The 10,612-nt window shown below is 55.5% G+C and overlaps 4 protein-coding genes across 4 annotated transcripts; all 4 read right to left on the bottom strand.

Annotated features, from left to right (window-relative positions):
- Nucleotides 1-167: 167 nt before the first annotated feature.
- CGGC5_v001841 (uncharacterized protein) lies at nt 168-743 on the bottom strand (the record flags this gene model as incomplete). The annotated part of the gene is made up of 1 exon (XM_032023981.1): nt 168-743. One exon carries the CDS (start codon nt 741-743, stop codon nt 168-170), a length of 576 nt encoding a protein of 191 aa, XP_031879357.1.
- Nucleotides 744-1,493: 750 nt separating this feature from the next.
- On the bottom strand, nt 1,494-2,942 carry CGGC5_v001842 (uncharacterized protein; the record flags this gene model as incomplete). Its single annotated transcript, XM_032023982.1, has 2 exons — nt 1,494-2,831; nt 2,889-2,942. The coding sequence occupies 2 exons, from the start codon at nt 2,940-2,942 to the stop codon at nt 1,494-1,496; spliced, it is 1,392 nt and encodes a 463-aa protein (XP_031879358.1).
- Nucleotides 2,943-3,539: 597 nt separating this feature from the next.
- Nucleotides 3,540-5,987, bottom strand: CGGC5_v001843 (putative transporter; the record flags this gene model as incomplete). The annotated part of the gene is made up of 2 exons (XM_032023983.1): nt 3,540-4,010; nt 4,821-5,987. 2 exons carry the CDS (start codon nt 5,985-5,987, stop codon nt 3,540-3,542), a joined length of 1,638 nt encoding a protein of 545 aa, XP_031879355.1.
- A 1,868-nt stretch (nt 5,988-7,855) lies between these two features.
- On the bottom strand, nt 7,856-8,500 carry CGGC5_v001844 (uncharacterized protein; the record flags this gene model as incomplete). The annotated part of the gene is made up of 2 exons (XM_032023985.1): nt 7,856-8,123; nt 8,325-8,500. 2 exons carry the CDS (start codon nt 8,498-8,500, stop codon nt 7,856-7,858), a joined length of 444 nt encoding a protein of 147 aa, XP_031879299.1.
- Between the last annotated feature and the right edge of the window lie 2,112 nt (nt 8,501-10,612).

The following is a 10,612-nucleotide window of genomic DNA, read 5'->3' on the forward strand; positions in this document are numbered from 1 at the left end:
TTCACGTCCCGAGATGGATACTTTTTGTGATTCACTGCGACTCCATTCCTGAACTCTTCGATCGCATTCTGTGTCTACTCCAACAGACTTTTGTGTGTCTCCTCCAATGTGTATCATGATGTGCGCTCGCAGGCGTCCCACGTCTCCTGTCTGCCATCCTTACATCCTCAAATGCTGCGGCGCTCACTGATAGCAACCACGTATCCCCAAAATCCTCCCTTAGCCGCCTGTCTCTTCGCCTCCTCAAACTTAACCTTCTCCTGGACAATCTTCTCCTTCTTGCGCAAAACAGCCTTCTCTTTCGCCTCAACCTTCACTCTCAATTTATCCAGCCGCTCCTTCTCCCTCACCAAGCAGGCCTCCAGCTGCTCGGCGCTATCAGCAGCCACCTTCCGCGCCTCCCGGAGCTCCCTCGCCTCACTTGCAACCGCCTCGCGCTGCTCAATCAGCACGTCGCGGATGTGTCCGACCTCGAGGTGCGTGGCCATCAGCTCGCGGCGCTCGGCGGTGTACTTCTGGCGCACATCGTCGCAGCGCTTCTTGGCGGCGAGGAAGTCGGCGTACTGCATGTCGGCGAGCTCGAGCATGGCGTGCGCCTCGTGGAGAGCGGCGTCGGCGCGGTCCTCGAGCTGCTGGAGGCGCGTCTCGCGGATGCTGTGCTCGATGGTGGAGCGGAGCTTGAGGGTTTGCATCTCGGTGACGGCGCGGCGGTAGTCTGCGACGGCTTGCTGGAGGCGGTTCATGGTGTTAGTTTGTGGAAGATGATGGGAGTTTTCGAATGAATGGACTTGGTGGTGGGGTTGGAGGGAGAAGGAGAGAGAAGAAATTTTGTACCTCGATGTCGCTCTGTTCCATGTGGAGATAAGGGTCAGGCGTGGGCTGGAGCATCTTGTTTGCTTTGGCGAACAGGAGAGGAGGATTGTGGTAGTACTGGTCGCCTTGAGTAGGAACGGCGCGCTGAAGTGATGAGGTTGAGCGGCGGGTGCCTTTTCTGGTGATGTCTGTTCCACGCGTGAAGTTGTCGTGATACAGCTAACAGTTGGCTAGTGGTCTATCAAAGGCAGTCGTGAAAATTCTGATCAGCCTTCCTCTCAGTGTTCAAATATAGAGGCACTCAGGTACACGGATAAAGAATTATTTCTGCTTTGCTTCAAGTTTCAAGCACTTGTAGGCACTGGTAAATGACTGAGCAAGCTTGACTTGTGGCTTTTTGGCAGAAATTTCAGAAGGTGAAGTGAGCTTTCGCAAGAATGGGAAGGCACGATCAAATGTGAAAAAGAATCAAATTTACTATGAAGTGCCCAATCTGTGGAGGCAGCAGTCTTATGAAGCAATGGCAATTCCAACCTCTGCCTTGCCTCTGTCTGCCCAAAATCCAGCAGCAGCAAGTGTCCAGCGGCTCATCTCGTCGTCCACCCAAGTCGTAGATGAAGCCAATGCCCAAAGTGTAGTATCCTCAAAACAAAGTAATCAAACAGTCCGGATCAGCAGAGTCAGAACCTATCCTCAAAGAACCAATCCTTCGTCTCCTCGTCCTTGATGTAGTCGCTGTCGGTGTCCTCTTCCTTGATGGGGACTTCCTCCATGTCCATGCCGTCCGAGTCTTCCTCCTTGATGTAGAAGTCTTCTCCATCCGTATCCTCTTCCTTGATAAAGGCATCCTCGACGTCGTTCTCCTCGGCGTAGGTTTCGTCAAAGTCCTCTGCAACCATGTAGTCCGCAGCGTCGCCGGGAAAGTTAAGTCTCCCCATGATTTCTCGTTCGGATGGCATACCGTCCTGTGCTACTAGCCTGCCAAGTAATTCCATCAAAGGGTCCTCAGGAAAGACCTCGTACTGGGCCCCAGTGAAGGCATCAGCCGTAGAGGACGATCCCATCGGCTGGTTGGACTCCTGCGTCGTCGTCGGGGGGTACGGGGGGTTCGAGGTGTACTCTCTGGCCGGGTACCTCTCCAGAGAATAGAGGGTTCGCAGGTCAGGCGAGGGCTGCGTGATGGAGTTGATCTGCGGCGGGGTGTTGTCTTGAAGCCACGCGAGGGGGTCAGCCGCGGGCGAGGTCATGGCTTGAAGGGGATCATTCGCCGGAAGCCCACGCATCCAATTACCAGGGTACGAGCTTGCATCAAGTCCCTCCTGTCGCTGGGAGACGTCGAGGTCGTAGTATCCAGGGTGGCCCTCGATACGCCTGCGGCCCGTGGGATCAGGACTGATGCCTCCATAGTTCTCGTAGAGTTGGGCCTGCTCAGCGACTTGAGCAGCCTGAGGAACCTGAACAGCCTCGGCAGCCTGGGCCTGGGGGACTTCAACGGCCTCAGCGACTTGGACAATCTCAGCGTCGTCGTTGTAGGCATGGGCAGCGGCGTGGGCTTGGGCACGCTCGTGGATGTCATTGAGAGTGGCAGGAGGGCTCTGCGACTGGTTCTCGTAGAGGGCGGTGAGGCGGTCAACCTCATCGCGGGGCATCTCGTGTGCGAAGACTCGGGCGCGAGGGAGGCTGCCGCTTCGGGCGCGCTGGGTCTGTCCCACGTTAGGGTGGCCGCGGGGGCCTGCCAGAGTCAAGTTGCCGCTCTCATCCTGGTTGATGTCGGCGTTGAGCACGTAAACCTCATAGTCGGCCGATCCTGCCGTGCGAACTTGGAGCTCTCTCTCTCCACGGAAGTGGAGATCTTCAGGAATAGAGATGCCAGGGTTCTCTCGGACGTATCGCTGGAAAATGCCATGGAGCTTCTGCAGCTTGGAGTACTTGGCTTCGAGAGCCAACTGCATCTGTTTGAGGTTGTCCTTGGCTGCGGTCAGCTCAGCAGTGTGGTATTGGAACATATCCATGATGTACTGCATGAGGAACGCAGTTAGCGGATAGCTCCATTGTGAGTATACAAAAAGACTTACGCGCAAGTCATCCTGGTCGTCAACTTGCATGCGATTGTTAGGAGGTTGCAGCATTGTTTCTGAATGCGACTGGGGCAAGCGCATGGATAAGCGTTGTTTTGTTGATGCTTTGACGAGGGTTGTGAAAGTGGCGCGCGATTGCAAGAGAACAAAGTCAAAACAATGCCACAGTCTGATTTTGTGAAGGAGCAAAGGTTTTTGTGAGGGATGGTGAGTAAGAGAAGTGCAATATTGCTATTGGTTTTGTTGTGTAGGAGGAGATTGTGTGAAAGGTGGTTGCTGAAAGGAAGGTCTGTTGTTGTGGTGAGGGCAGCGAGGACGAAACAGGTGCGCACACAAAGGGCTTGTCTGATTTTACTGCAATCCCTGTCTAAGTCCCTCCAGCTCATTGCTGTGGTCTGGTTTTTAATCTACTTTCAGGAAGGTACAGAACACCTTTGGATTTTCTTCAAGTGTATCGCCCCTCATGCTTGAGTTGGCGCTGCGTTCACAAAGGCAAACTCTCCCTCCGCCTTGGCCTTCCGCCCCGTGAAGGCATGATCTCTTTCCTTAGCATAGACTGTGATTGACATATTCCCCTCTGGTTTCATCGACTTTCTCTCTGAAAGCCCGCTCTCCGCAGTCTATGGGTCACGCGCGGTGTACCTCCGCCTAGCAGAACTTCTTGCATGTCTGGATGCCTGAAAGGTTACGAGCCTCCCAAACCACAAAAATACCAACTATAGCGAGGCCGATGGCGGCAAGTGCTATAAGATTGATCATGACCTGAGTCTTTGCCCCGTACGGCACCATCTCCAGAATTCGCTGCCAACGTGACTTAGGCCGCATCCAGATCGGAAGGCGGTTCCCATAGCGGCCCCGCATCATCTCGTTGGATCGTTCCCACGCCTTCACAAACGCGGGTCTGAGTCGATCGCCAGATTCGATGGGTGTGATTCCAAGAACGATCATCTCTGGGACTTGCACATAAACTAACTCATAGAAGCCGTTTTGAAGTGGAATTGGTCGAGCGAATATCTCGAAGCGCGGCCAAGTGGTAGGAAGGATGATGGGCGGGGGGTTGCCGGGGAGGAACGGAGGAGGGACCGGGGTTGGGATCTCTTGGGGCTGGCGGGTTCGAAACTAGAAGAAGTTAGACAATCAATAAAGATAACTTGAGATAAATGCGTACCTTCCCGGCTTTCATGTGGGTATCGTAGGCCCAGCTGGGCTTGTTGCCTCTTCTGGGAGGCATCTCTGCTGTAGGCGGACGATGGTGTTGCAGGACGACGGAGGCAAGGACAACAGAGCCAGCCGGGGAGGAAGGACGAAAATGTGGGACGAAGAAGCAGGACGAAGACGCCGGACGGTGGCGAAAGACAGAGACAGCGAGGAGAAATAACAGTCAGAGAAGGAAAGAAAGCCAGTCCCCCTACATCCTGCCTACACTAGAATTTCTAACGTTGAAGGCCCAAAGGCAGAGCACTTGTAGTTGGGAACCAAACCCGGGCTTCAAATTACAGTGGTTATGTTTCCGCATGGCTTCATTGTTGCCAATCTCTTCTCGTAACTATGGGAGGCGCTGAAAGAAAGCAACATTGGTCGTTTTTTTATTTTGTCTGCCAATGAGAATGAGCTTAGTTTATGTGAAAACTGAGGCAGACGTCAAGACTCCGTTGACACCACTCCTTCATCAACACACTTCTCCCATCTAATCGCCCTCATATACACAGCCTGTACACACACGATAATCCAGAATCCAACCGGCAGTACAACCCAAAATCCAAGGAGGCCCCAATGAGGACTACCCAGCATCAACCAGATCGAAAGTGGTACAACCGCAAGGTAATTCACTCCAAACACAACATATGCCGCAAACGACTGACGCCCCAGACCCCTCAACATCCCATTAGTCCCGCACAGCATCGCCTCCGCGATCTGAAAAAAGCATACCGCAGCAATCGTCTCCGCGCAAATGTTCAACACATCAGCGTCGTCAGTAAACATCCTCGGCGACTCCCGCCGGAACAGAAACGTGACGGCCCCACTCAGACACCCGGCCGCAAGACAGGCAACCCCATGCACAACCGCCGCCCTCCGCGCCGCCCCAACAAGCCCCGCACCGACGAGGTGTCCGACGCGGTTACTGCTGAACACGCTGATGGAGAAGGGCACATGCCAGACGACAATCGACGTCGTGGTGAGAATCGACTGCGCAGCCAGGTGCCGCGTGCTCAAATACGACGTCGAGAAGCACAGAATCTCAAACGCAGCGTACTCGCTCAGCGTCGCCACGGACCCGGCAAACGACAACCGGACCATCATACCCCATCCGCGCAGCGCGTCGCGCGAGAAGCCGCCCCAGCAGCGATGGGACCACGAGCCGCGCGCGGAGGCGATGTAGAGCAGAAGCAGCGCCGCGCGTAGGATCTGGCTCAGCGAGGAGCCGAGGGCCGCCCCGTCGAGGCCCATTCCCAGCGGGAATGCCAAGGTCCAGCTGATAAGCGCGTTGACGGGCATGCAGAGTGCGATCATGAGCATGGCGGTGTGGAAGTCGCCCTGGACCTGCAGGAACCGCCTCACGGCCTCGAAGAGGGCCTGGGATGGGAGGCCGATGGCGTTCATGCGGAGGAAGGTGCCGGCTTTGAGGGCGAGATGGGGCTGCTTGACGACGAAGGAGAGAAGGTAGGGTGAGGCGATCCAGAACGCGGCGATGGGGACGCAAGCAAGCTCCCTGAGGAGGACCATTCTCTGCACGTGCAGGCCGACGGTGTGGAGGTCGCCGAAGCCGTAGCTTTGGGCGCACAGGGTGTCGAGGGTCGTGGCCATGCCTGAGACGAAGGCGGAGCCGAAGATGGCGATGGTCGTGGCGCCGATGCTGGCTGCGCCGAGGTCGTCTGCGCCGAGGTGGCCGGCGATGAGCGTGGCGAGGACGCTGGGGAACAATTGCAGGAGGTAGGTGACTACGAGAGGCGGACATTGTTTGAGGAGGAGTCGGATCTCCAGCCAGACGTCTTTTGCCTGCGGTTTGAACGGTTCGTTGTGTGCATGCAGCAGGGGCGTGTTCTCTTGATGGGACATGACGTCCTGGCCTACATCTTCGTGAGCCTCGACTGCCATCTGTGCGTACGTACCGCCGAACTAAGATCACGAACTATGTGCCATGGATTTCTCAGCTTTCGTGATGATGATAAAGAGTAATCACGGGTGGTTGAGGACTGAATGAGATACGACTGGCGTCCGATAGCACCGAGTTAAACCACGTGATGTTTGGGAACTCTCCGGTCGTCGATCCCGGAGCCTCGTTTCAATACGAGGTATTCGAGCCAACAGGAACTAATATGATATGTCTTGTATTTCATCGTGTTTGTACCCGTGGGAAGCAGGCGGCCCAGGTGATTAGCAGACACTGCGGTGCGAAAGTGGTTAACCCGCGCAAACTCCACACCGCGCGCGTTGGACACTGTCCGGGAACAACATCTAATCAGATGATCTGATAAATTAATTATACGAGCGACCCAGAAGATGCTTTCGCAGAGGCTATGGTGAGATCGCCAAGTCGGAAAGAAATCTCGTTAAAGGTACAAATAGCGCCACGAATCCTCCAGTGTCTCCTTCGCAACTCACCCACGTTTACAAATATCCCGCCAGACCACCACACCCAGACCCCTCTCCGAGTCACTCCTGCCATCAAGATGAAGTTCTCCATCCTCGCCGCCCTTCTCGTCAACGCCGCCGCCGTCATGGCCGGCGAGCTCCAGGACCGTCAGGCCGGCGCTTGCGTCACTGCCGGAGGTAACTAACCACTCTCCCTCATCCAATACAACGCACGAAGAAACCAGAAATCGATTTCTGACGCTTTTCGAATGATCCAGGCGGCTGCGCGACTACGCCCACCAACCCGATGTACATGCGGTGCTGCTCGGGCTTGACCTGCTCCAACCACGTCTGCGTCTAGGAGGACCACACGTCAACACAGACACCCCGCAGAAAGGCTGAACGCCGACTACTAGAGAATTCGCGCTGAGCACGTGCGGCATTTGGAAATCTGGGCGCTGCCTTGTCAAGTGCTATTTATGTGCAGAAATAAGATGAAGGAAATTCATGAAAGCGTCTGCACATAGACTAGCGAAGTCGTTCACAGGGGTTGGATATGGCAGTCAATGCAGCATTGGCATGTCAATCAGATAGAGAGACAGCCAATCAACCATTTGGAGGAGCTCAGCTGGAATAGCATCTGGAATAGCGTGACGATGCGAACGTCAACTACTACAATCGGTCGTACACATATCGCACCTCGTGCACTGAGACTTGACGTTAGGCTGGACGGAGTCTCCGCAGCGGAGTGTCCACCTGTCTTCAGGACCCAGGCTCAGGAACGTCTTCGCGGTGTTGCGCGGCATTTAAAGTATCGTGAATGCTTTGAATTATGCTGGACGTGCAGCATCACAAACGTCTCGCGGTCATCTCTTAAATAGACAACAAGCCTCCCCATCACCATGACAGCCAGCGCAGGACCCTCCCGCAACTCTGAGCCATCCTTCCTCTCCATGATTAGCATCTGTCCCTATCACGGGACATCAGCACGGTTGTGCCATGATGAAATTTGTACATGGTGCCCATGGTGGCGATACATCCTCTCCACGCGTAGACTTCTCCTATCCAACGCGGCGCATGTCCAAGCCAGGCCCCCGAATGAGTTGGTTCAGCGACACGCAAGACCATGGAACTCGTAACGGGCCCTACAACCTTCCCTCTCCTCCCATCGGCGGAACAGAATGGTACGAAACGACGCAACGCCATGCTCGCAAAATGTAGTTGATCAAACCAAAGTCGTCAGAGGCCTCCAGAGCAACAGACCAGCAGCGCAAGCCGCATGGCCAGCGCAAAGGTAGCCCCTTCAAAAGACAGAACAGTCCCCCGCAAACCCTTCGATGCCATCCCAATAAACGACACATTATTCACACCAGGAGACGCGGAAGCCCCATTTACGGGAGCTCAGCCGCGTGCGCCTGGTTCCGTCGCGGCGGCTCGAAGGGATTCTCCTGCGGCTGCTGGTGCGGCTGCGGCTCGAAGGGGTTCTCTTGCGGTCTCTGGTTATTGCGCTGCCACGAGGCGGGGGGCTTGCCCATCGTCGGGTGGTCGTCGACGTCGCCGTCGAGCTCGAAGTCGACCGCGTCCTCCTTTCTCTCGATGCGTTGCCTCCTCATGTGGAGGAAGGTCAACATTCCTACGGTGCCGATGATGAGAACGGCGCTGCAACGTCATGGGTTAGCCTTCGATTCTCTCGACTTCGGACGGACAGTTTGGACGGTCGCGGGAACGTTGCATTTTGACGGAGGGTGGTGCTCGGGCAGTGCCAAAATCCCGGTTTTGGTCAATGCATGACGCGGGTAGCCAGGGGAAGAAAGGCAAAAAGGGGTGGTTCGTCAGGGAGAGGAGAGGGGAAGAACGTACGCGGTGATACCGATGGTGATGCCGATGATCTTGGACGAGGCGAAGGGCTTCTCGCAGCGGGAGCTGTTGTCGCCGGGTTCGCAGCTGTCGCGCGCGGCGAGGTGCTGGAGAGTGCGGGCGACGGGAGCCAGGAGGCTGTCGGCGCGGCGCGCGATTGAGGATGTCGGAGAGCTCATGGCGGGTGAGTTAGGAGGTATTTGTTGGTGATGCGATCGTTATTCCGTGATTCGGGGATTGCTCGGGTTGCGTGGATGGGGTCGACCTCCTTTTCTCAGGTTCCAGGCCAATTCGATACCCTTGCGTCGCGTGTTGTAGTTTATGTTGCTTTTTTGTTCCGTCCCTTTCGTGTACGACCCTTTCCGTTTGCTGTCGCGAAGAAAATAAAAAATTGTCTGTCGCTGCGTGCGTGCTGCTGCTTCCCTCTCAAATTCCTCAGATCAGCTGCGACGGAGGCGGACGGCGGACGGCGGACGGCGGACGGCAAGCGGTGGGCGACCGCTTTCGTTCTGCAACGAGTGGATGTTTCCCCCCTGGATTCGCTTGTGAAACTGATTCGGAGCGACCCTGCAATCGTAATCCCTCTCTCTTTCTCTCTCAAGCGTCAACGGTTTATGCAAGGAGCGACGATGAAGAATAAAAGGGCTATGAAAAAGGAAGGAAGACGCAAAAGGTGGCCAGCGAGCGCCAAGAGGGGGGAAGGGGAGCGAGGCACTGGGGAGGTAGAAATGGATTGAATGAGTGACGAAGAAGGGTTTTGAGTTTTGTGCAGGAGAAGGATTGGACGGAAGGGACGAAGGCAAATGGAATGGAAGGAAGGAGTGGAATTTTGGGCAAAGCCAAACGCTGTTGCTGCTGCTGCTGCTGCTGTTGAAAACACGGGGAAGGAGAGGAGGCGGACACCGGGAAAGAAGCAAGGGGATGGGTCGAGGTGAAGGAAGGTGAGGCAATCTATCCAGGGGAGGGGCCGCCGTCTCAGGCAATCAGGGTCCGAGAAGGGGGCACACCGCGCCTCAGCTGCCACAGCATGCACCAACAAAGCCTCACTCTCTCCCCCAGGGTCCCCAATAATACAAGACACAAGGCATAAGCAGTGCCACTTGTTCCCTATTTTCCATGTCTCAGAGCACCTCACTCGCTACTGCACTTCGTAGGTATTCAGAGACACAGAAAACGGGGGGGAATTGTGGCTGTGTTTCACTCGTTTTCCCATGCCGAACAACCGGAATTGGCTGTTGTGATTGGCCACACCGCCCTCCCCCCCTTGGGGCCATCCCGCCGTAAAAGAGCATCCAGCGATCCGAGTCAACCGGAGGGAAGGGTTCATCGTCACTGAGAATTTCCCATTTTCATTTACGACCCAGGCGTCGCTTTCACTAGTCTGCCGCAACACGAGGTGGGAGAGGGGCTATGCCTCCATGTAACTATTCATTCATACAAAAACCTCACAGGTGCCAGACTGCAGTTCATCGCCAGACATCTAACTGCTGCAGAATCGCCGAATCATGACTGACACACATTCTCCCTCTCTCAGTGCACGCACAACCAGGCTTGCACCCTGGAATTAATTTAAAGTGACTGCCAGAATAGCGGCTTGCGGGGAAATGCTTGTCTCGTGTTTCACATTCCGAACGCCTCCTCGTCGAATGAGGTGCCACCCATCCGTCTCCAATCCGTGCTGCTGACACTCGCTGAGCCTCTCTCTCCCACTCTCCTTCGCGGCGGGACGGCGCTGTTCCTGCTTCAGCCTCTGAAAACCGGCAGTTCCCTCCCACTCCTTCCTTGAAATTCCTCTGCTTGCTTGAATTGTCACCGCGGGACCGAGGTGACAGATACAGCGGGTGTTCGTCCCTTGCAGAAACTCAATGCAACCAGAGGCGTGAGTAAGCAACATGTTAATCTTGTTTAAACTTTGGGACGACAGACAATAGCGAGCCAGCCAGCGGCCACGCCCAGCCGTGTTTATCTTTCGTACCTGCATTGCGCTCCGAGAGAGGCGAAAAGCCAATCTCTCGATTGAGACGTTTCTTCACAGAGGCCCATCTCGTGACATTCCAGCGACGGCGATTGTTCCGGAGATGAGACCGAGGAAGGTGAAGCATGTGCAGCGACCTTGCCAATGGGGGGCCCGCCCCTTTTTCGCATGATCCACTTTATCAAGAACATTCACAGAGAATTGCAAGGCACACGCGCGCGCGGAGTGCACTGACCAGATGCGCCGGGCCTGTTAATAATAGACCTGGGCTCCTCCCCTCCTACGCCGGCCCCGTTTCTTTTTTCGGAATGCCCTC

The sequence above is a fragment of the Colletotrichum fructicola genome (assembly GCF_000319635.2).
Source record: "Colletotrichum fructicola Nara gc5 chromosome Unknown KSG_Nara_v1_contig01, whole genome shotgun sequence".
NCBI classification, from domain to species: domain Eukaryota; kingdom Fungi; phylum Ascomycota; class Sordariomycetes; order Glomerellales; family Glomerellaceae; genus Colletotrichum; species Colletotrichum fructicola.